Below are 20,979 nucleotides of genomic sequence, written 5' to 3' on the forward strand. Positions count from 1 at the left end.
GTGGAATTGCCGAATTCACGGGCCGCGATTAAAATAAAAGCACGAATCATAAGCCGTATCCGAACGAACATATCCTTGTTGGTAAAGTCGCAAGACAAGATTATTCCTCAAAAACAAATTATCACAAAATTAAAAACAATTACGCTTCATATATTACATATTTTTTTCAACGTATAATATTTAACGAACAACGAGTATCTCTCTTTATCGATTTTATACTTATAAATAGAAATAAATAGAAATATAAAAGAAGAACACACATATTAATTTTTTTCAAGCCTTAATTTATGTATATATTATTACAACAGAAATTTTATAAGACTGTTAAATATTCCATTCGTAATCAATCTCTCATTACATCTTATAACTTCAACTCTATTAAATTCGTATAAAATATTATATGTTTAAAGAAAAAGCAAATTATTCACGTTGTAAAAATAGATAGATATGAATTCTTACAATAGTATAACTTATTCTCAAGAAATATGGAATTATGATATTTTAGATATTACAAGAATAAAATCTTTTTCATCTCCCACACGCGATTTCGCTCTTTTCGTTCGCGTTTTTTGTTCCGTTCGATGCTTTAAACAGAGAGCAGGACGTCAGTCCGTCAACTTTAATGCCTATTAGCCACGTCGGAAATTGGACACGCCGTAAAAATTTCAGTGTGGAGAGATGACGAGGAAAGAGAAGGAGAGGGAAAGAGAAAGAGGTGAGAGAAATCGTCAGAGGAAGGGAAGACGAGAGAATAAAACGAGGCAACGGGACAGGAGAATGATACGACCGAGCAGGACGAGAAGGAGCGGAAAAGGGGGAGTTGGAATGGCCGAGAGCGCCAGAAGAAGACAACCAGTAACGCAGGAAGGGAGAAGGAGGTAAAGGAGAACATGAACGCAGGAGATGTCGGCGAAAGCTCTCTAACAAAGACGTTTCATATTTTTATATTTTGGGGAAAGGCGCGGAAGGGGGATGTTCCGAGCGAGGTTTATGGTGCTATTACTCTGTTTGTTATTGCGGCAAATGTTACTATTACGGAGTGTGCGGAGCTGAAAGAGAGTCGTTCCCGCAAAAGGAGCACGTTTGCGTGAAGACGCTGGCAAATATAATCTGCCATTTATTTTCCACGCGAGGGACTGTTTCGTTAAACGGCTTAAAACGGCGAGTCTTTCAAACGAAAAGATATTCCTTCAACGCGCGCGTCTAATCCTTGATTTGCTTATCGCGCATAAGCTCCCGTTTAGAAGAATAAATTGTGTATATTTTCGCAAAAATTATATGGCAATGATATGAAACAATACAATATATATATATATCAAATTAATTGTAATTGTATTAAATGTAATTATATCAAATTAATTGAATTGCTTTAAAATATAAAAATAATCGTGTCATGTATAGAATAAAAATATTCTATTTGATAAATAAGCTCTAAAAATGGAGTAAATCTACAGAAAAAGATTTTTTCTAAAATTAACTAAAAAGAACAGAGGAAAGGGATCGTGAAAAGAGATTAAAATAATCATAAAGTAAGAAGTTCAAAAGCAAAGGGACTTTGTAGCAATAAGGAGACAATTTTTAATGGAAATCCAATTCAAAAAAATCAACGGGAAAATGAATAATCGGGAGGGGGGGGGGGGAGGGGAGGAAGGGGCGAGAGAAGAATATACGAGCCGTAAGCGCAATAAACGATAATTGGATGCTTAAAACGGGTTGAGAGTTATCGCCGGAGAAAAGAAGTTAAATGCCGCTCGTTGAAGATCGCAAACAACATTGGTAAAGTAATCCAATTACCTCCATTTTTAATTGAATCATATGACTTCAATAGAAACATTTCTTCTTAAGTGTTCCGATTTGCATAACTGCGTAGTCTCTTTCTAATATCGAAAGAAACTATATGTATGCTTTAATAAATAAATCATCCTATAATTTTACAGTGTCAATTTTTCGATTCATGCTAATTCTAACAATCTCGAAATATCGTGTATGATAAAAATAAAAAAACAATACTGTTGTGTTAATTTTATGTGTCTCTTTCAAGTTTTATATCTTTTCAAAGAAATTAATCTCCACGTTTCCTCTAGTTTGGGTAATTTTTTAAAAATTAATTCTTTTAATACTGCTATATCGCACAATATATAGAGAGATTATTTTGTAATTGTATTGTCTCTTTTAAACAATTTTCTTATAATTGTAAAAATAAAACTAATAACGAGATAATGAAAAATTTATATTAGAAATAACTGAGAATAAAACTTTCCTTTTCTCTCTCAATAATGTAAAACTTAAATAAAATTCTATTCAACTTCAACTTCAGCTTAAAATAAACGGGATTAAACTTCGGCTACGATTAAACAAGATTGAAATCAATTTCAGTGCATTAAATGTGAAAATGAGTCGTGTTTCTTTCGCTTTGCATAATTCGATGGACGACAATTTAGCCAGTTTCATTGTCAAATGAGATAAAGCGACGGAATGATCGAGCATGAAAGGCTTATCCTGAAAGAAGATGCGCAGCGGAAGAACTAGTGAAATCTCTCCTGCCTCGAAACTCTCAACGTAATAAGGATCTCGATACGCGAATGAATCGATCGTTCAACAAGCATTCTCTGGTTATATATATATATATATATATATATATATATATATATATATATATACCTCCCTATTTTTTATATTTTTTGATACGGTCTAATAAATATCTTATCTGCATCTCGGCGTTTTATGGCTGCGGGCCGCTCAACGGGAAACAGCACGACGAGCTAAAAGTCAGAAATAAATGGGAGTCGAAAATCCTACGACGTCGATAACAGACTCCGAAATTAGCTGGCCGTACCAAATTCCCAATAGAGATTCAACGGGCTCGTTGCGCCTCTACTATCGTGAATAACTACGTTTAGTACGCCAACCGGTAAATGGACTCGTCAGTAAATGATCGACGGTACATATATATATATACATATCCGTTTGTCGAGAAAATCCCAGTAGCCCGGAATTGCGGGGAGAAACACGTGATAATTAAAGTTACAAAAATACGATTAACAAAAAAAAAAAAAAAACAGGATCGAGGCAGATAGGTTTGAAAAAGGATAAGCAGAGCGGAAAGATACACTTGCTGTCCGACGAGCGCTACTTTCATTGTAATTATCGTCGCAATTATCTGTCGCTCCGCGGCGTAAAGAAGAAAGAGAAGCATTATTTCTTACCTTCGTGAAAGGATGCTCCGTACATTAAGTAGAAATATCTCGTAACGTAACGTACCCTCGTCTTTCGAGTGCGCTTTCTTCAAGCTTCGCGAAATGTTCAGCGCGATTCCATGGCGCGAAATCCGAGGAATTAATCGAAATACTTGTCATCGTCGTTCCCCTGTGCTTAGAACGTTATCCCGATGCTCTTGGGGATCTACTATTGGAGTATATAGATTGTCCAAGAAACTGTGCGCTATCTTTAAATTACAGGTAGTAGAGTACCAAACAATGCAGAATATAATTGAAGTTGAAACTGTGATTTAGTCCAGTTCCTTGTCCAGTTTCTCTTGATTCGATAATTTAACGCTAAGTCTTAACGGATTGAAAATGTAACGAAATATAATAATAAATTTTACTCATACATTGTTAAATTCAATTTAAAAAATATAAATCTAATTAAGAATTAATTTAATTTATGGAATGCCAATATGTGTTTCGTCCTAAATATCCTAATAAATGTGTTGTTGCAAAAAATAAAAACTGTTGCTATATAATTTAAAAAAGCTATGCAACGCGTAGCGATATATTTAATTACTTCACCGAAATAGAACTTCGATCCATTTGTAAAACCCTATCTAGATACTCGAAGCGATAAATTTAAACGCAAAATCCAATATAAGCTCATCAATAAGCTCATCGGTTACAATGATATGCGCGATCGATAGCGTTCGCTTCAGCAGACGTATTCGCGAATACGAATCTAAGAAAATGTTACTGGCATAGAGACAGAGAGAGAAAAGTGTGATTTGTTGACGATACCAAATATTCATCCATGAAAACATCATGCGTAAGCGAACGAAGAGAAAGAGAGGAAGAAAAGATGCTTCTCAGCATCTTTCTATGCATTTTACGAAACCACAGCAGCCAGACGTCGTTATCGATTGGGAATGACTTTCGCGCAAACGTGTCAGAAACGAGAAGCATGATAAACGTGATAAGAGGCGGACGAGCGACGATGGAAGAGAGAGAGAGAGAAAGAGAGAGATGAAGAGAGACAGACAAGAGCGGCGCGAGGAAAACCTCGCTTCAAAATTGCAGTCTTCTGCTCGCGGCGGCGATCGACGTTCCCTGATAAACGAGAGGGAACGACGACAAAGTCGACGTCTCCGCCGAAAACGGCCACGCCTGCTTCCCACTCGTTACCCGCGGGAATGGAGGACAAGGGAGAGCGCTGAAAAATGGGGAAATAGAATTTAAGAGCGAGCATCGTGGGAGAACGAAAATATCCCCGGGATCGAAGACGAGGAAGGGTGGCCACCGCGATAATTGAAAGACAGCGTGTTTCGAAAAAAAAAAAAAAAGATTACGACGCGAGAATAGAAAGGACAAAGTATCTTAAGATATATCGTACGAATATCCGGCTTACATCCGTATTACTTTGCATCCGTATTAACATGTATGTTAATATCGTACATATCGAAGCACGAGATTCACACAACGAGTATTAAAATACTGTAACATTAACGCATTATTAACTTTGTGTCCTAATTATACGTAAAGTTCTACAATGATAATAATATTCATTAATTTTTTCAAATCAATATTTTATACTGTCCGTCGAGATATTTGAAATCTCCTGTTCTCTCAATGAAAGAATGCTAATAATTCCATTTTACTAAACAGAGATCACTCTCGGAATGCTTATAAGGAGTTTTATTATGATCTTATTAATGTAAACTATTTTGCGTTCGGTTTCAGAAACTCAGAGTAAACTCAGCCGAGTTAAGAAAGCGATCAACAAGCAAAGAAGTTTCGTGAACCTTTAAACTTATCGATTACTTTATTAAAGACTCAACATTGTTGTAGCGCTTTTCTATGACGCAAATTCAATCCCGCTGATATTACAACTTATGATATTAATATATGAACTACAATATATATACGATATAATTATATCGCATATTTAATAAATTATTTTTCTCTAAAAAAATCTAACACAAAAAATTTTTCTTTAATAATTTTTTAATTAAAAAAATTTTTGTTAAAAAAAAAATTCATAAATTACCTAAGACCTATATACATACCATATATGCAAATAAGAATAATGAAATCTTATTTTTTTTTTTTTTTAATTATGTCCGATTTTTCTAATCTGAATGTTCACAGAATATTGACTGGAAATTTGAATTATCAAATACATTTCCTCTTCAGCTTCGAAAATATATCACCGAGTTAAACGTTTCACTCGACATTAAGAATCGCGAGTGCGAAAACTCCTAAATAAGACGAGATCCGGGAAGAAGATGAAATATAATGCCAAATCAGGATTACGGAATAGGAAGCGGGGAAGCGTGAAAGTGCAGCCTCGCGCGGCGAAGAGTAACGCAAAGGCGAGAGACGGTGGCAAATTATTCGAGACGCCGGTGTCCCGGCTCTTGGAAATTGTATTCCTGAGCGATCGGCGCGAGGATAGTAGTCGTCGATAAACGAGCGACGTTTCTCGATAAACCCCTCCGGAGAACATCGCTCTCCTCCGGAGCTTCCGCTCGCCGAGGTATACGAGGTAGGTACGGTTTCTCTCTACGCCCACCTTCTTCTCAGATTCTCGTCTTTTACCCCTGACGAACGAAACACGCGTCCGACCGAGCGTATTCGCTGCCGGGCCGTATAAGAATCCTCTCTCTTCTACCCCGTTGAAGGATGGAAAAGCTCGAGACCGAAAGACTCCGAAGACAAGATGTCTTTTCAGCAATCAGGAGGTCGTTTTCTACGAGACGGGCGAAATCGGACCTGTCAAGTGTATATTTCGGAGGCGTACGGAAGCGAATCGAAGCGCAGAAGCTGAAAATAAGCGCGGAGGCGCAGAGAAGAGGCAAGAGAGAAAAATAAAAAGTAAGAACAAGAAGGAAATTTTGCACCCGCGGAGAGAAGCAAGGAAATACCTTCGCTTTCATACCGGTAGATAGATATTTCATATTATGGATCTTCTCTTTTTCTCGAGATTAGCGTTTATTAAGTTGCGGTAAAATAATATTATTTTTTATTTATCTAGTTTGCATATACAATAGTTATCAAACAAGATTTTGACTCGCTAATTTTTCTACGAAAAATTAATATATTCTTCTTTATATGTACATAAAATATGTCTCTCCTCTCTCCCTCTTTCTCTCTAGCAAATTATTGTATTATTGAACAATATTCTTTACTAATGCATCCAGCAAACATTTCGAAATTATACTTTCGACACAATCGAGCGGACAAGTGCAAAATCCTCGTGTGCTTTTTGTGCCAAAGACAAATTCGGTATATCCATCGGCGCGCTCACACGTTGGCCGGAAGAAGAATTTTCGTTCCGTCGTCATGCTTGTCGTTTGTGCGCCCGTAATAAAATTCGCCGTAGCCCCGGGACCGAGCGCGGGCCAATCAAGTTTGCAAAACTCAAATCTAATTACTCCGGCCTTTGAATCAGAGACAAAGGAGAAAAGAGAAAGAGAAAGAGAGAGAGAGGGGGGGAGGGGGATTTTCATCCGGGCCGCGCGAGGGAGCGAATAACAGATTCTACGTGACGAAGAAGACCCTTACGGTTCCTTAGTCACGAGGATAAGCTGAAGAAACGACGCAGGCAAATGCAATTTTACGTAGCTAGCGCTATTGTCCTTATTCCCAAATGAGAAACTGGATTATCTCTCGTTTCTCAATTGTGTCGATTACTTTGTATCATTTATTGCTACAATTCTTAGAACTTGAAGGATCTCGATTTAACAATCGTATTAATTTTTAGAAAATATCGTAACAATAAAGCCATCAATGTCTAACGGCTTTTCCGTCTTGACAAGCAGGGGGGAACAGTCGGCAAACTAAAATGTTACGCACAGAATATTAACTTCTTCGCTGTTAAGTCTTCTTAACGCGAACGCTCTCTGTCCGCGTTGAATTATTTGCTCGCCGCAAATTCGACGTGCGGTATGCATTCCACTGAATTCCGACGTGTTACGTGGTACGTCGATATTAATGAACCGCAACCATCGGTCGAATACGAGATCGCGGCACAGTTAAATCTGCGCCGACGTCATATTTGATGAATAATACTCTTCAAACTTGCAAAAATAAAAATCCTCGATTCTGTCGAGGAAGAGTAAGAGCTTTCGCAAAAAAATTCACTGCAATAAAATACTCGCGATTCTTAGATGTCGAGTGAAACGTTTAACTCGGTGATATATTTTCGAAGCTGAAGAGGAAATGTATTTGATAATTCAAATTTCCAGTCAATATTCTGTGAACATTCAGATTAGAAAAATCGGACATAATTAAAAAAAAAAAATAAGATTTCATTATTCTTATTTGCATATATGGTATGTATATAGGTCTTAGGTAATTTATGAATTTTTTTTTTTTTAACAAATATTTTTTTAATTAAAAAATTATTAAAGAAAAATTTTTTGTGTTAGATTTTTTTAGAGAAAAATAATTTATTAAATATGCGATATAATTATATCGTATATATATTGTAGTTCATATATTAATATCATAAGTTGTAATATCAGCTGGATTGAATTTGCGTCATAGAAAAGCGCTACAACAATGTTGAGTCTTTAATAAAGTAATCGATAAGTTTAAAGGTTCACGAAACTTCTTTGCTTGTTGATCGCTTTCTTAACTCGGCTGAGTTTACTCTGAGTTTCTGAAACCGAACGCAAAATAGTTTACATTAATAAGATCATGAAATACTATAATATTACATTACAAATTGCATATTTTTTTCTTTCAAAAAATCCTGAAGCATCGGATTATCGCTATAAAATAGTACATTACACATCAGTTTCTCTCTCTCTCTCTTTCTAATAATAACAAAAGAAATAAGAAAAATCTGACTAATAATGCACATTAATCGCACATGAAAAGACTTGTCAATAAATTGAGACAAGTTTGACAGAGGCTCGAGATGCTTTAACAGGCTATATAAAAAAGATTTTACACAAGTAACGGAAAAATGTTACAACTGCGCTTTCAATTTTGTTCTTTAACACATTAAATTAAAAAAAAAAAAATCTGTTTGTTGCACAAGCGTAATGAATAAGCGTTGCACATATATTAAATTCCCCACGTGTGGCCGTGCCTATTTTCCTATATCCTTCATTTCCATACTGCAAACAAACACCATGCCATCGGCGGCGTGGCAAACAACAAGAGTAGAGAGATTATATCAAAATTTTAACACATTGTAATATGCATATATGCGAGTTGTACTTGGTGCATCTACGACCAACACGGAGAAGACGACGGAAAATAGAAGCAAGTATCGCGGGATGACTTTACAAAATAACTCATGCGTATTAAAAAATGAGCGATATACAGGGCCAAAAGGTAAAACGAGATATGGCAGAAATCGTCGAGTCGAAACGGAAATATGTAGCAAGCTCAAAGATGCTTAACAGACTGATGTGCTGTTAAAGGGATAGAGAGAAAAGAATAGTTAATACGAATCGCTCCCCGTCAGTTCTTTAGACAGAATATCATCTCTCTTACGTTTGTTTATTTCGCTTTTTTCCCTGAATTTTTTTCACGTCTCGATCCGTTCTCCCTCTTTCACGCTTTTGCTTGTACGTTTAAACTTTGGTACCTTTTTGATACTTTGTATCGTATATATGCATTCGAAAAATATCTATATTTCATTTGAAAGAAGAGAATTTTATTGTAAAGGATAAATAAAACTTTAAATTAAAATCCCGTGTATGAAGTCTCGTAATTTTTCTTTCTCGAAAAAATTCTCCGGAACTGCCGCAGAAAATTGGATGCATAAATCATGTCAGCTGATTTTTTGACAATTAACAGATTCATACATAGTTTCGATCAGTTCGCGCTAAATAAATAAATAAATAAATAAATAAAAAATGAGTAACGCGCATTGTTTCTCAGCTGTTTTAATTATTACGTCGAGCGACATTGCAATCCAGGGGCCCGTCTGAAACAAGCCGATTCGAGTCGCGGCATTTCCTTACTGTCCGTCTTCTTGTGTTTCTGTCAGCGACGGAAAAGCCGTCTCTCCCAGTCGCGAGACCTACTTCGATCTCCCGAGGGAGACCACTCTGACTTCCATCGCGTTGACAAACCCGGGGGCCGAGAGGCTCCACGGAGAGTGTAGGTGAATTATAACGACGCTTGTGCAGGACCGTCAGAAGCACGCGGTTCCGTCGCGATTGTTCCGCCGCATTTACCTTCGATTTACCAGCGCTCCGTCTTCAACGAATTACCCGCATCTCTCTACGCGACGCTCGTCTCCGCCGCATCTGTACCGATAAAGTCCTGTCACCGTGACCGACACAACACGCTTGCCCGATTTATTGTATTCGTAATCGCGGTCACGTCGAAGTTAACGAAACCGTTCAATCGACGATAACGTTATAAAAATTTTCGACGTACCAAAACATGAAATTTTTTAGCTCTCCGACAAAAATCGAGATCTCATCCCTAGTTTTACTGGTCTCTCGGTAATCCCTTCGGGCCACCAAATGGCAACGAGACGCGTAAACCGAAAAGTTCTCGAGTCGCAGAGTTCTTACCGAAGAAAACGGAATTCGTTTTCTCCGAACGATCCCGAGTGGCCGTATAAAGGGAGGGGATTAGGAATTTATACCGCGATATCCAAATACGATAGAAGGAAGGAAGAAGCATCGCTTGCGCGAACAAGGTGAACGAGAGATACGGAGGGAAAGAGGGCAATGACAGGATGGTACAACGTCGTCAGTCGTACGTTTCCTCATAAGCCACGAGGCGCGAGGAAGATTCTGAAGAAGGCGAGAGCCTGGTATAGGAGTAGACACGTGGAGGAGAGAGAAGACGACCGGCCATAACTTTCGATCCCTCGGCAATCTCGGTTTATAGGGGCCGCGTCGCATGACAATGCGGAACGGTTCGGCAGGTGCGGCGATCCCGCTGGAAGCGCCTAATTCGACCGGCGGCACATGCCGCTCGTAAACCATAATACCGTACCCGTACCGCATCGTATCGCATCGGAGAAGCTATCCCGGATGGGAGAGATTTGGCCGGTACACAGCGTGCTCTCGCCATTTGTACACGCGACGGGCGCCATAAATGTAATTTGGACGGTGGCGATACGGAGCCACCTATATCTTACGATCCAAGGAAGAACATAATGCGCGGCGTTATAAAGGTAAACACGATGCCGGGCTCTATACAAATGTAGCGAGGGGATACGACGTGTGAATTACTTCGCGTAAACGCGTAGCATAAACATCATTAAACTATTCCTTTTTGTAGCGCTGAAAAGGGAGAGAACGTAAATATTAAGTTTATTTACGTCGATGTGCGTATTCTCGGTTACGATGTGTATTCTCCAAGCACGATATAATTATTTTTATAATTATCGTTTAAAAGTTTTGCGTAGAAATGTACAAATATCAATATCCGTGTTAATTTCAGTTAAAAATATATTTCCCGCCAACTCGAGAATAATGTTTCTCGTATCGAGAAAATAGGAGGAATTACCAGGAATTGCGCAAAATAAAATAATTAGCTAATGAAATGTTGAACCCGTTTAATCGGGTTGCGTCCATAAATAGAAAAAGTTTACAAACATCGCTCGTCGAACTGTGCCGCGATAATAACGCCGCTATTGTAGCGGCGGATACCACGAAAACGCCGATAAATAATATAGTAGCGAGATCTCGCAATCAAGAAGGGTCGAAATATATGCCTAATTCGACCAAATTCGACCTAAACCTAATCGGATCAGCCCGCGCCGCTCGTAAACTATACAAAGACGATCGGCCGGTATACGATCCGTCATCTTGCGCGCAGGATCGGGGCCTCCATAAATGTAATTCGGATAAACAGCGATACCGTGGACTGTCACGTAACACGGAGAAAGGTTAACGAGAAACGCGAAAAAGAAACGATGATAATCAGGTGATGTGGTTAATGCGCTTCGACCGGTTTAATACGACGCGACCGCGTTTGAAATCCTATTTTTATCTCTCTGCATCCGCGATCGCATCAAATGAGGGGATGAGCTAATCGAAAACTAGAAATACGATAATATATGTGACATTTAGCTCGCGCGTCTCCGCCAGTGCTGCTGATATTTCCGTCTATGTGAAATCGATACTTTATTCAATGATGAGGATTAAACCGAGAATACGCGCGCGCGCGGGAAATGTTCCCCGGCATAGCCGACATTGTGCAAATTGGTTTTAATTTCAAATAACGACGGTGAGTTATCACTGAGACGGATCATTTGCGAGCCGCGCGAATATAAAATACAGAAACCGCGTTTCAATTTGCGTCTCTTTATATTGTTTCGTTAAAATCAATTTTTATATAACGCCCAATCCTGTATATCCTTTTAGGTTTATTTAAAGAGAACACAAAGCTAGCACAGGCTAAGCCTAACGTATACGTAGAGAGAGAGAGAGAGAGAGATAATCGCGAGGACAACATATTTAATTTAGCTTCATTCACTTGATAACCCCGCGAGCGTTATCGCGAATGCAAACGCAGTACTTTGTTTGACCGTTGCGTATGACGCAAATCAATCGACCGGAATGTAGGAAAATACGCAGGAATGACGTCGTTCCATCACCAAACGGACGACTCTAAAATTTTACGAGCGAATACGCGGTATGCCATATGTGTCGTATAGAGATATTAGAATACAGAATCTGTATGCGCTATATAGAAATCGATTTTTATAGCAACGTGATTTCTCTCCTCTCTCTCCCCCCTCCCCCCTCTCTGATAATTCACTAGCGTGTGTGTGTGTATGTAACAATATTATAAAATTTATATTTTTTAAGAAAAAATTTTATTTTACAGAAAATTGATAATTATGGATTATACATATATATATTGTTTCTCACATTTTTGTAAATGCATCAATGAAAAATTTTATTTAAAAAAATTTAATTTATATTTATAAACTTCCAAATTGCTTAATTTTAAAAGCTAAAAAAAAAATGTAACAATTAATAATCTTCTCTCTAATAAATGTTGGTTTAAAAAAATCGGCTTCAAATTCATGCAGCTTGTATTAATTTATATATCCTCTATAAATAACGATAATGAAATACATGTGTGAAAAATAAACTAACAAATTATATATGTATATATATATAACAACTGTCATATAAATTTAATATTAACGGTCCAGCTATATAGGTATAAAAGCACAAAAACATAGTCTATACGCGATCTTTTCGAGGATTAATTTGATTTCTCTCGTTGGAACGTACGTTCTCTCGTCCTGACGTTCTAGTGCCTTCGTCCTGATCACCTCCGTCAAGAACCATTTCAAGTACTATCCACGTACCACGAGCACGATTAGAAAGTTCGTCATTCGGGAGGACGGCAGTCCGTCGACAATTTGTCGCGCGAAACTTCAATTTCCCGTGAACTCTGCGACCCTCTCTGTAACTTTATTGTCGCAGCGTCTGCTAACGGGGCGGAAGGACGACCGGGGGAAGGAGGCGAATCAAGAGCAGACGTGGCGACGAGCTAAGTGAGAGGCGGAAGAAGAAGCAGAAGAAGAAGAAGAAGAAGAAACATTTCTCTCCCTTCATCCCCCCCAAAAACGCGCGCTCGCCAGCATTCGGAGACCTTTGCCGAGCTCGCGAGCGAGAGTTCGAGGTCCGGAGGCCGCGTCTGCAATTTTGTCACGTACTCGTCATAAGTCCTTCGCGCCTTTAAGTAAGAAGTAACACCATGCCGCTATTCCGTATACTCGTGTCCCTAAGTATCTCACGCGACGCGTCTACGTGTACGATGACTACGTGATTTATCACGCGAGGTGCGCCGAAGAAGCGCGAATCTGGCGAGAGAACGCTGCACCGAGACGTTAAAAACTTGCGATCGAGCACACGTAAAGTTATATAAGGGAACAACGTTTGCCTCGACGAAGAGCTGACGCGGAGCGATCAGCTGCCGCGTCAGGATAGCTCGTAAATTTTGCGTCAGAATGAACCATAGTGATTTTGTCGTTGATCTATACTAAAGAAGAATATGAATGTGTGCCTGTGTGTGTGTATATATATATATATATATATACACACATCCGAAGTTCTCCCTCTCAATCTCGTAAAACTCCAGCTTACGACGTTCAATCGGAGTGACCCAAAAAATTTCGGCCAGAAGATGTTTTCGCATTGTCCGACGATCGCGCTAAAGTTTCCGCCTCCGCGTCCGGAGCTTACTCGGCGTAGTATGAAACTCTGTCACGTGCACGTCATAAGTCCTCAGAGTCTTTAAGTAAGAAGTAACGTAGTCGTACGCTCCACGGACGCCTCTCTAAGTACTCCAGAAGACTTGAACGGTGTATGTGTGTGTGTATTGTGGTCCGCCCTACCTACATACATGTCGCGCGCTCCTTCAAGAAGTCGCCTAGAATATAAGCGTGAATGGTGACGGTCGAAGGCGTCGAAGGTGCTAGGAGGTTCCGGGAGATTCGTTTGGGAAGTCGGGTGCTGGCGATGGGGGATTGAAAGGGGTGGAAGGTGCAGGGGAAGGTTTCGGTAGCGCCTTACGCGCCGGAGTTCACTTGACAAGGAAGAGAAGGAGGGTGGTGTGGCGGCGGTCAGGCGTGGCCGGCATATCAAATCCGCGAGGTATTCTGGTCATGTAGCACAGGCAGGTACACCGGGTCCTGGCTTTCCAAGGGAGCGACCTACCGTCTCCCTTCACCCCCCCCCCCTCCTCCCTCTACCCCTCACTCCTCTCCTCATCATCGCGTTTTCTCTCCTCCGCTACCGCCACTCTCTGTCAGGCTCTCGCAATTTTGCTCGCTCGCAGACTCTACCTCCTGGTAGAACGGACGGGGGAGTATTAATTGGCTTACGAGGCGACACTCATTAGCACTTTGAGTACGAGGGGTTGAGAGGACAAGGGAGGAGGTGAGAAACACCCTCCGGAGGCGTTGCTCGAGGCTATCTCGCGTCGCGCGCCTTCCTACGGACTCTCTCAACCTTCCTCTCTTGTCCCCGTCGAGAGTCGTTTCTCGCCTCGAGCCGAGGCAAAGAGAACCGTCGCGGTAATACGATAGTCGAGCCGACACTCGATATCGGCCGATTCATCTTCAGAAGAAGTGCAATCCACGCACGTGTGTAATTAGATAATTTCTTTTTTTTTTCTTTTTTATTTATAGTCGATGAGCCTTCCACCGTGAAGAAAGAAACAGGCGTCTTTTGCGACACCGACGTAGACGTGAAGAAGCAATAGCGTTCTCATTGAATTTATTATTTTATGGTATAGGTATAGGCAATAAGAAAAATCGAAAACGGTCGTCATCGATGAAGAGCAAATTGAAAGACTATCGAAATAGCTACATCATCATCCTTAGATTGTCACGTTTTCCGTTTCATCGATAGTACTTTTCGAACCACACGATGGTGGCTGAATATAGCGGGATGAAAAACGGAGAACGATCGATTCCCGGCACTCTTGCCGCGATCGTTCTTGATTAAGTGTGATTCGCTCGATGTCCTAAATACAACTCGGCGCGAGATAATCGAAACGAACATTCAATTTATTCATCAATCGCGGAACTTGTTTTTTCATATCCCTGCGAATAATTCCGACACACATCCACACATACACACAAATCTCTGATTAGTATATTGCCGACTATATAATAAAAGCATCAAGAGTTTCGAGCAATGTACCATATAGTAAAATAAAATGTTCGTAATAACAGTCTTTCTTCGTGAAAAATTATTCTCGTCGAGATTCTCGAGAGACGCTTTCGCAAAGCCGGTAATATCCCTCGGTACAATAATAATTCATATTTCAGAAGGTATAGCCAGTCCAAACTGCTCTCGCTCCCTCTCTATATATATATACATATCCTCTATAAATCCTCTTCCTTCGGAGATAAAACCTTAATTCGCATGAGTCGAGACGAAATTATGCGGAATCTCGGAGCGCGACGAACCAACGCGATCTGCATTTCGGTGAAAATATACCGAAAGTGCGGTTCGCGAGGGGGCGGAAAAGCGAGAGAGAGAGAGAGAGGATGAATAGCGGGGAGGAAAAAGGAAGGAGAAGGGGGATGAATTGCGGCCACGGGATATTCCGTAGTCGCCCGTGGATTTGCACCCGTTGCGGTCGACCCGATACTCCGAACTCTCTCAGTAGATCCAATTTGATCGGAAGACCGCAGCGTCTGTACGGCCGACCTTGTGCAGAAACGGACAATGTGTGTACGCCCCATGCAGGAGATAAACCCCGAAATGCTCATCGTCGAATCCCCCCATGCGCATCCCTCTGCCTTCGCGGCCCACCCCGTCATCCGCGGTCCTTCTCCCTCTCTGTCTGTTCTACGCACATTCGACTCACTCGATAGTAGACAATGTTGCTCGATAGGGCCCCATTGTTCCAGCGCGGTCTCGGACCCCTCTAAACTTTGTCCGTCTGGATCTACATGTTTATACGTACGCGTATCACACGAGCGTCCTTTCTTTCCATCCGCGCGGACACCGATAACGATTTCGTAAGAATTGACGGAACGAGACGGAGACAAACTTCTCGAATATATCACAATGCGCAATTCTACCGTTGGATAGATATGCATTGAAATTCTTGGAATAATATACATACGCGTATGATATAATGCGGAATTTATATATTTCCACGATAATTAATACAATGAATCTCGTAAAACTTTTCGTATATCGATCACAAATCTTTTCATGAAACGATAAATGTTAATTTTTGTCCTAAAATCGATAAGCTGTAATTCATTTGTCGTTGATATCTATTCCATCAGGTAAAAATAGGCATTTTCATGCTTTTGTTAAGTTCATGAAAAGAAGACATGTTGAGTTTGACAATTTAACTTTAAAATCCAACTACGTTATATAAAAAAAAAATAAAAAAAAAAGTCACCGTTTATATTGACATTTAATCACTACGCTATCAATTACTTTGAATTTTGCGAAATTGCACGCGCACGAGAATTCATCATTGAATTTTTATGCATCGTGCATATTATGCGTTTACATCAATTAAAAATGTGTTCATAATCTCTTTGCCAGCGAAATCGTTTCGTACACACATTGTTGCTCCACGTATCTGACGCAATAGAAGCCGCCTACGCCAAATTTTAATGCCGATAGAAGCTTTTCACTTCATACATATGTATTCGCGCATATCGATATTGACAATCCTTCGCATTGACTATAGCTATAAGAATAGAAGAGCCATCATCCATCGTCTTTTCATTAGAATAGCGAAGATAACATCCGCTAGTTTCGTGAAATTCGTCCCACGGATTATTGAGATAAAATTGAAAAAAAATCTCGACTATCGTATAAAATTTTTGAATATCGTAGTTTTATCTCGCAATTCAAGTTTACGGTTTACTCTTTCATTCAAAGATATACGATAAGCAAAATCGTGACAGAAGTGAAAATGCGCACCGACGAGAGAATGCTAGAATAATAATCTACAAAGTGTAGTGAGCACATATTTCAAACGCAATCAAACTACTGAAATAATCATTTGAATAATTTCGTTAAAAAGATAATATTATTCAATAAAGTGTAAACGAAATATAATTTAAAAATCACAAGTTGCGAGAAGAAAAATTAAATTAATACAAATTTGTGAAAAATATTTAAATATTTTAGTATCAATACCATAAGATAGTTGTATCATCATTAATTTTCAAGTATCTAACGACTACAAAAATTAAAATCTTTAATGATACACATATACACGTTTGTATTATTCTTTCTTCTCTAATCTCTTAAATAAACTAAACATAAATATAAAATTTTAATATACAAATAAATTATTATTTCGCATTAATCACTTGTAATAAATAAGAAAAATAGCCCTCGCGCGTTTAAAATGTTTTTATTTTCTATTTCAAATATTATCTTTTTTTTTTACCTATTTTTGTTAAAATGATACAATTTGCGTTTACGCAAATTCGATACCTACTTGCAGGAGACGATACGCATTCTATACTTTACATACCGTGGGGCGCATGCTATTGCACGGTCGGCGTGCAACTCGCCATTCGTAGGTAATGAACCCCGCGTAAAGGTTGGTACTTGCGTCCTCTAGGACGCATTCAACGTAGCAAAGTAGCAAAAGGAAAAGGAGAAATCGCGCACGATCGTAGGGAATGCACGCGAGTGGCACTTGTCGTCAAGTGGGAAATTCACGTTTTTACAGCTGCGCGAGCGTACACGCACGTTGTATTATTTTCCATCGACGTATCGCCGCTGTCAAAGGCTGTGTGTGTATGCGTGTGTGTGTGTGTGTGTGTGTGTGAGGGGGTACACGCATAATTTTTCAATTTATCGCTAGAGAACCGCCGCAATCATGCGACGCGTACATGGTGCTCGCCTACGATGCATGTACATCGAGGTCTTCGTATAACGACAATATATTTTTATCGGGGAAAATATCTAAAAGATATTTGAGATAATATAGCAATAATTGCAATATTGTTGCGCACGATCGATGAATTAATAAGAGTGTTAACGAAGAATAAAATAACCGACGATGATCTAAGAGACCGTAGTAAAGCCCCTCCCCATTTATTTGCATTCTTATCAAGAGCGGAAACGCGACCTCCTCGTTGAGGGAAAAAAAAAAAACTTTGCGGAACGTTGATAAATCGCCTATACGCTGTCGCTTAATGTACGCCCGATATGGAGACCCCTGAAGGCGAAGACGAAATTGGTTTTGCGCGACGACGACGATGACGGTAAACTGGATTTCCCTTGACAAACAGAACAGATGCATCGATAAAACTTCGTCAAGGGTGTATCGATATTTTTAGCATCGAACATGTTACGCGTTAGTCTAACGAATTCCTATTGCATTTGAATCTACTATTTATAATCTGATATTTTATAAAATATTGAAAACTGAGATTAACAACTGTGTAAATGCATGTAAAGATGTGCAATGAATTATTTCAAAAATAATTATAATAAATTTCGTAAATTAATTTTATCATTAATTTTTTATTTTAAATTATACAAAAAAGTATTTTTTTTAAGTATGTACCCTTTAACAACTAAAATTTATAAACGTAATATTTTGTCGTATCTCTTAAAAGTTCCACAAAAATATCCGCGGTAATGATAAGACATTCCGTATCAGAGACGTGTCCTGTGGCACTCGAGACTATTTGTCTCATAATCATATCGGTTACCGCAGCAGGGATCGTGAAGTACCGTATATTTACAGGGTCAGATCTCGGCGTTCGCTAAAATATATACAGGGTCGGAGAGAGAATCTTTTATTCCACGTAAAACGAGCCGGAGCCTTCGAACATTACATATTGACGAGTCTGGAAGGTTTCGCGGGCAAGGCGCACGGGCATGACGCTGGAGCGAAAGTCCAAGAAATGGGCGAATAGGGAAAAGAGAAGAGAGAGGCGGAAAAGAGAGACGACGTGGAAGAGAGGAAAGAGAGTCGCTCGGCCGGAGAGAATCTTCCGTAGTGCGGCCACGTAGTCGCCGTTTGTCGATCGTACCGCAATAATTCCTTATTGCTCTCCTCCAACCCCCTAACCCTAACTCCTTCTTCTTTTCTTTCTCGTCGTTCCTCCCCCATCTCCCTTCCCTTTTCTTCCCTTCTTTCGCTTCGACGTCTTCCCTTCTCTCCTCGCTCCTTCTCATTTCTGTCCCCACCGCATTCTACGAGAGCAGCATCCACCTCACGTCCGGCCATCCTCCCGCGTCCACCAACCTTTACTACCCCCCCCCCTCCCCTCATCATCTTCTACTTTCGAAAGGATTGCGAGGATTAGCGGAAAACCATTAAATCTGGCACGATGGAAGGATCGCGCGGACAAATAACGTGACTCGTGCCACAAAGCGTGCTTGTTCATGAATCGGCGTGCTGTTAAAAGTAATGATCTACCGAACAAATTATATGTTTCCCGAGGACTCGCGTATTTTGGACGGTCTCGCGGAAATTAAATAGATTTCATAGAGATGGCCGCCGTTCCGGGCAAGTAAATGCATCTTACACAATAAATCTCTCACGTGATCTCTCTCTAATATTACATCGACTTAATCGCTGAATATTACATCATCATCGATTAGCTAAATTAATGATTAATTCAAATTTCTCTTTATATATTAAAATTATAATTAGAATTCTCATTTTTTTTTCGTACATAATCCCAAAAACGAAATCTCCAAATAATTTTAAAAGTGTCCTATGTAATCAATGCGGAAGAAATTTATGAGCATTAAAACGGTTGCATAAGTTGCGCGTAAGTTATACTTACGGCAAATCCAACGGAATAGAATATCGCAATCAACCGTTGAATTAGTTAAAAGGCTGCTAATGAGTCGCTATAATAACTGAATACATTAAGATACATTGATTGTGTAGGCGTGGATCCATAATGGTCTCCTACGCCATAATACTAGGTATCTATCAAAGATGTTAAACATGAAAAATGACTGGAATGACATTGAATATAAATAGGCTGCTTAACCGTGGATGATAATTATTATTCTCAGTTTATGAGAGCATCACCAGTATACGCATCGCTTTTCCGTATTAAATATTACAATTATATATCTAACAGAATATCTTCGTTATAATTTTAAATAAACGATGACATTTGCAAAAGTAAATAAGAATCATAGTTTCGTGTAAACTTACATATTAACGAGCTCCGGTAAGAAATCAAACGTCGACTCACCTGTAACAGAAAAAGAATTGACATCGTTAAACCGCATGAAAAAAAAATGTATAAAAAGTATTCGATAAAAGTAAGACATTAAGAGGAAACTTGTATATAAGGATAAATCTTATCAATGCATTAAACTTCTCAATCGAAATAGCCAGAATGTATATTTGACGCAGAGAATTATAATTTCTTTGAGATGTACTATTCGTATTCCTATTATCCTATTATTTCTTGATTTCTTATTTTTCAATACAATGCTTAATCAGAACGTGGCAAGGAAAGAAGTTGCAAAGTTATAGCGAACCGTAAGCAGACGCGGACGTTATTTTAAAGATGCCGACGAGGCACAACGAGTTACAACGAAGCTATGTAATTACAGTCTCCGGGCCCGATATTTTCTCATAAACGTCACTTAACCGCTCCGCGGCGGCTGCCCTTTCGCTACCCGTCCTCAGCATCGTCCTCTCGAGAAGCGCAAGCGACGCAGTTGAAGCCCCGGAGTTGATAGACTCGTCGTTGGCCATTGGCACCGGGGAAAAGCTTGCCAACCGTTAAATCACAATGGAAATTTATTCTCGCGATGGGGCAAGTACGTGTCGTTCTATTTGTAAATTATATCACGGAATCTCTGTCTCGCGCGCGACTCTGTTGCCCTAGCTCGTATGAAATACGACGCGTTGCAGATGAGATGGACGTCTCTCGCCGTCATATTTATCGCTCGCATTTAATCTCAACCTACGATATGTTCTCGCCTGAGACGAAAATTATTTAAATCCGCAGTAACGATATAAAGTCAACGCGAAGTCTTACGTTTTTAAAATTCGCAAATGATCGATTTCATTTCGAAACTACGTTGTTGCTTCTTGTGAAATGAAAACGAAATTGACGAGAACGGACCCGAATAGCGGAATAAACGGCCGACCAACACAATAAACGCTTAAAGCGCGATAAATGGATTTTTCTACGGTTAGTTATTGTCGTGTGTCATCCGGTGTACTCGAGAGAACGGACGTGCGTCTAACCGTCTCTCGTTGAGCGGTGCCTGGGCCACGTGTTGTCGCCGACGACGGAAATATAGACGATAAACCCGGAAAATATGGCTGGAATTCTTGTAAA

General features: G+C 39.6%; 1 protein-coding gene across 19 annotated transcripts in view; it reads right to left on the minus strand.

The window, feature by feature from the left end:
• LOC138933850 (protein muscleblind) overlaps positions 1 to 20,979 on the minus strand; it is a 420,535-nt gene that overhangs the window by 314,301 nt on the left and 85,255 nt on the right. Inside the window, exon 4 of one of the 19 annotated variants that reach the window (XM_070297070.1) lies at positions 19,836 to 19,875. The exons of the other annotated variants lie outside the window; for them this stretch is intronic. Coding sequence (XP_070153171.1) covers positions 19,836 to 19,875 — 40 coding nt within the window. The remainder of the gene's footprint in view (positions 1 to 19,835; positions 19,876 to 20,979) is intronic. 19 annotated transcript variants of the gene reach the window in all.

The sequence above is a fragment of the Polyergus mexicanus genome, unplaced genomic scaffold (assembly GCF_030449975.1).
Source record: "Polyergus mexicanus isolate NDT 795.1 unplaced genomic scaffold, iyPolMexi1.0 SCAF_1, whole genome shotgun sequence".
NCBI lineage: Eukaryota > Metazoa > Arthropoda > Insecta > Hymenoptera > Formicidae > Polyergus > Polyergus mexicanus.